The sequence below is a fragment of the Durio zibethinus genome, chromosome 15 (genome assembly GCF_047325235.1).
Source record: "Durio zibethinus cultivar Kanyao isolate XHJ-2024 chromosome 15, ASM4732523v1, whole genome shotgun sequence".
Taxonomy (NCBI): Eukaryota; Viridiplantae; Streptophyta; class Magnoliopsida; order Malvales; family Malvaceae; genus Durio; species Durio zibethinus.
In genome coordinates, this window is record NC_143176.1 from 4,153,131 (window position 1) to 4,158,666 (window position 5,536).

At 29.0% G+C, this 5,536-nt stretch overlaps 1 protein-coding gene across 1 annotated transcript; it reads right to left on the bottom strand.

Moving 5' to 3' along the window:
- Positions 1–520: 520 nt before the first annotated feature.
- On the bottom strand, positions 521–1,786 carry LOC111301637 (histone H2A.6-like). The gene is made up of 2 exons (XM_022897448.2): positions 1,539–1,786; positions 521–990 (listed from the first exon to the last, which is right to left on the bottom strand). Exons 1-2 carry the CDS (start codon positions 1,725–1,727, stop codon positions 775–777), a joined length of 405 nt encoding a protein of 134 aa, XP_022753183.1. The 5' UTR covers positions 1,728–1,786; the 3' UTR covers positions 521–774.
- Positions 1,787–5,536: the final 3,750 nt, after the last annotated feature.

Sequence of the window (5,536 nt, forward strand, 5' to 3'; positions counted from 1 at the left end):
ATTAGCCCACCATGACTCCTTTCAGATTACTAGATATGGCAGCTTATGCAATCAAGGTTTGGCTTCCAAAATCCCTGTAAAATTTATCCAAAATGGCAGCTCACTTAAAACATCATGCCTTGGACTACATACATGGTCAAACCTACCCAGACACATCATGAAATTCACTAATAACCAGACAATTCCAACAAGATTTGCTGCATCATGAAATTCATTAATAACCAGACAATTCCAACAAGATTTGCTGCTACATACATGTTCCTGGAACAAGATTCTGAATCTCTTTGAGCAAATCAAGAAACATCAAATCATCATTCAATGCCAATCATTTGCCATAAAATCCCATGTCAAAACTTCAAACCAATACTACAATTCCAAAATCTTCAAAAGATTCAGAATCCTCATAACAACTCAAACAGAACAAACATTAATAAAAACAAACAACAAAACCAATCATAAAAAAAGCAACACAAATTCAAGTTGAAATATTGCATTCATGTCATTAATGAACAAGAAGAAAGAGTTAAAAAATGAGTCACAGCTCTTATATTAAGCAGTAGAAGATTGATTATATCCACATGAAACTAAAAACCCTAAAACTACCAACTAACTAAACACTGTCAACAAACTACAATTCCATAAGACATTAAAGAGTTCTTCAAACCCTAAACTCCAAAAACTAATATAACAACAGAGACTGTTGAATCTCAGAATCACATCAACACAGTGAGGGAATAGTTTCTTCCTGGATTTCCGAGTTGAAACTAATCTGATCTAATCTTCATCACCTCCGGAAGCCTTGGAGGAGGTTCCAGTTTTCTTGGGGAGGAGGAGGTTGTGGATGTTCGGCATCACACCACCATTGGCAATTGTCACATCTCCTAGTAGTTTGCTCAGCTCTTCATCGTTCCTTACTGCAAGCTGGATGTGACGTGGAACAATTCGGGTTTTCTTGTTGTCTCTGGCTGCATTTCCAGCAAGCTCAAGAACCTGAAATAAACACACAATTTTCACTAAGAATACAAAAAAAGAAAACCTTTAATGTGCTGTTTACGTACATAGAAACCCTAATTACTTCTAATTTAGGGATTAAGATACCGAAATTTCACAAAAAATCTAAACTTCGAAAAAGAGTAGCAAAATTTTTGGGGGAAATTAAACCCTAAGAAAATGAAAAAAAAAAATAATAAAGTTTATAAAAAAAAAAGATCCCAAAATGAACCCCAATTTCATACAGGTATAATTAAAAACCCTAACATGGAACAAAGATCTAGAATTCAAAAAATGAAGTTACAGAAATTTTAAAATTCCCAAAAATTCAAACTAACAAAGTATACTTCAAAAGAAAAGTGATGATAGACTCTCATGATATAAAATAGAAATAAAAAATAAAATTTCTCAAATTTGAAGGGAAGAAATATTGAAACCCTATATTAGGTTACAAACTAAATTAACACTTTCCATAAGAAAATTTTGCAATAAATCCTTAAATAGAAAGGACCAAAGTACGCAAAAATTAGAAAAGAAAGTTATTTTACCTCAGCGGCAAGATACTCAAGAACAGCAGCGAGGTAAACCGGAGCTCCAGCTCCCACCCGTTCAGCATATTTGCCAGCCTTAAGAAACCGAGCGATACGACCCACCGGAAACTGAAGCCCGGCCTTGCTACTCCTCGAGGTTGCCTTCTTCGATGCTCCGGATCCTAGAGTCTTGCCCCGGCCCGCCATTTTCGACCCGAAACGAAAAAAGAAAAGAGCGTGGGAAGGACAAATGGAGATAAGTGAAAGGATAGCCGTTTGCTATGGGTATATATAGTGGAGAGCGTAAAGGGATTAGCCAATGCAAAGAGAGGACGCGGATCGAGAAGAATAACCGTTGGATGGTGATGAAATGGACGGTATAGATTTGAACCGAACACCGCTTTTGCGGTTTTTGGGTTAATTATAAATTTCAAGGAGGGAAATTCCGGTTTTTTTTATTAGGATTTTATGAAATGACGGAAATTTCCTTGTGGAATTTTGAATATTTTTATTTGTACGGTTTGGTTTGTACTGTTCGGTTTGATTGGCCAGTTAGAAGCTGCGGTGTCAGACGAGGTAACGCTGACGTCAACTTTTTAAATCACCGACAATTTTCTTTTAATTTCCTTTAAATAATAAAAATTATTTGTTCTTATAAAAATAACATTTTATTTGAAATTATAATAAGATATTATTTGAAATATAATAATTTCAATGCAAAAAAAAAAACTTTTTTTAAATAATTTTAAGAGCTTGATGGACCTAACCATTACTGAGCTCAAGTCCAATTTTTATTTTGGACCCGACTGAGCCTAGCTTGAAATTTTTGCTATTTGGTGCAGCCTTGCCCAAGATTTATTGAAGCCCACCATAACCCATATATGCTACTTGGTTACACTAAGGAAAGTGACCTAACCCAATTCTGAGTACCATATTCCTGTGTTACCACATGATTAAATAAAATGAATTTAAAATTTAATTGATTTATGTAATTAATAATTTTAAATTTTAAATTTTAATACATATAATCTTTTTTCGTATTTTAAAATTACGATCTTCTTTATAAAAAATATAATTAAATGCATTAGACAATTAAAATAATGTTTGCTTATAAATCTTTTTGGTAAAAATATTAAGTTTGAACTTTAATCATGATAGAAAATTATATAGATTTAAATATGGATCCTTTAATGTCCAATTTGAAAGTAGGGTAGAAAAAAATTAAAAAATTAAAAATCAAATCAAAATTATAATATTTGATTTGATTCGGATTAATTTTTTTTATTTGGTTTAGTTTAAATTCAAATATTAAATATTTTTATTAGGTTCAAATTAAATTTCAAATCGAAAAATAAAAAATAATAGAATCATATCGGATTATTTTTTTTATTAATTTTTATATTTTTAAAATTTTTATAAATTAAAAATAATTATTTTATATATAAATTGATTTAAATATATTAAAAATTATCAAAACAATATAAAAAATTTGTTAAACTAAATCAATAAAATTTAGTTCAAATCAAATCTATTTAAAAAATTTAAATTTAAATTTAAATCAAATTTTAAAAATTTATAATATTATATATTATCTAAAAAATTAAATTAAATTCCGGTAGTGGGTGTGACTTGTAAAGTTCTGGGTTATGTTCTCACAATGCAATATCTTTTCCTAACCTATAAATCTTATAAAGTTTCTATGACTTTAATGTGATATTTTTGTAGTGGGGTTTTGTCTCGAGGTCAATTCATAGAGCTCAAAGTTATGCAACGTTTTGTTTTTTTTTTTTGGATCAATATGGTTCGAAAAGATTGCCGAAAGCAAAAGCTATAAGCCTTTACCTAACCTTTATTCCTTTTGCCTAGTAAATAATTTTGGTGGTTGACCATTTATTTTTCTTTTTCTTTTACTTTTATACAACTTTATTAGACTCATACAACATGAAAATAAAAATGTCCAAATGTGTTGAATTTTGATCACAATTTTTGTTATATGGTAGGTTAGATTTGAATTTTATCGTATATTTGATATTATACGATTAAATTTATCATATCAATAATTAAATTTAAATATTAATTTTAATAAAATTTATTTAATATAAATTTTTTTTAATTACAGATATAATAATTTTTATTATTATTTTTAATCTTTAAAAAAACAAAAATATTTGGTTTTAAACCAAATCTCTCTCCTTCGACCTTGTAATAGAGCTTTGCCCTCCCTTAAAACAAATATATATATATATATATATATATATTCTCAAATTAAGAAAAAATTCATGTGGTAAGGTCCACATATCTTAAATATCTTATGAACATTGCAAAATGACAAATTATTATTTGAAGCATAGTTAATTGTAGTTGTTGGAATACTAAGAAAAGGTAATGGCCTCACTGTCTCTTCACATTTCTTAACAAGAAAATTTCCATTAAAATCTTTGTTGTACCTCAAAGCTTTTGCAAAAGTGATTGCCTCTCCTGATTTGCTTTTTTTCCCCTCAATTAGAAATCAATGTACAATATCGAACACATATCCTTATCCGACATTCACCCTCAAATTCGAGTAATAACAGAGGATTTAAGGGTCTTCTTCTAGTCCACGGCTGCTTCCCTTTTCAAAGTTGACAGTTGCAAAAACATGGAATGCAACACTCAACAAGCCATGTACAAAGCACAAGATCCCTCCAACAAGTAGAAAATGATGATTTGGAATTCTCTAGCATTCCCATTACCAGGGTTTGAAATCCAACGGCTACTACAATCCTGATCGTTATCAGCATAAACATTTTAGTTTTGGTTCTGCTGCATTTAAGCCAATGAGTTTCGTATCAAATCAAAAGGAAATTTTAATTATTCCAACATTTATCATGGTGAGTTTTAAATCGTCTGAACCTGAACTCAAACAGGCTAAACCCAATCATGAATTTGGGTTAGTTTCCATTAGCCTTCTCATTCTTAATTTGGTCATGGAAATTCCAAAGATAGTGTCAAGTGAGAGAGTTACCTATATCCGAATCCATGTATTATATATTTCGTATTGGGAAGAGATGTGAATAGTTTTGAGCTTATAAATTTTGAGTTTTTCTCCGTCTAATAAACATGTATTTTAAATTAAAAATATGTCCGTGACAAATGATATTAAAAATTATCTAATTTTTCATAGGCCATAAAAAATATCAAAGTTGAGATAGATCCAAACCAATGTAAGTTTTCATCCTATATGAGTTAAAAGATTAGTGCTATCGGCCGAGAAACTTTTGATAAATTATTCGTGAATATATTTAATTATTAAATTTAAAAAATAATTTTAAATAATATTTATTTTATTATTTATATTCTGAATAAATTCATTTAATATTCATAAATAAATTCAATAAATATTTATTTATATTTTATATATATTCTTTTTAATTCAATTACATTATAATTAAATATCTTTTAACAAAATTTAATCATAATTTAATATTAATATATTAAAACATACATTTAATATATATTAAAAATCTCCCATAACTTTTAAAAAATATTATTATAAACAATAATACAACGAAAATCTTTACATAATTGAGTGAGAAAAAAAGTTAGAATCCCACATAGAAAAAGATGAAGATAGCCTTTTTTTTTTTTTTTAATCTATTTATATTAAAAAGGTGCTTTCGTTGACACAAAAATCGGGTTTATGATTACTCTTTTTTTTTCTTTATTAATATTTTTAAAATAAATGCAATTTGCACTGGCAAAAATTGAACCTTTAGGGCGGCATGTGATAGCAGTCAATGAGTTCATAAACACATACCCACACCTTAACTGGCTCCCCTTTCAGCAGCAAGGTGACAAAGCAAAAAAAAAAAAAAAAAAAAAAACTTTTTACTACGTCTTTGTCACAATTTTTTTTTAAAAGATGCATAGAGATTAGTGTCTCACTGTTCAAAGCTAATTATGACTCGCTTGATTTTGGAGTTTGGGGTTTCATTATTGTTGCACTTTAACCCATAATTTAAGGGCAAAAGGGGTGT

What these genes read in the sequence shown, in the direction of transcription:
- LOC111301637 (XM_022897448.2), bottom strand. Translation starts at nt 1,727, where the DNA reads ATGGCGGGCCGGGGCAAGACTCTAGGATCCGGAGCATCGAAGAAGGCA. An exon ending in TTGAGTATCTTGCCGCTGAG is followed by an intron (nt 991 to 1,538) that starts GTAAAATAACTT and finishes TGTTTATTTCAG; the next exon opens with GTTCTTGAGCTTGCTGGAAA.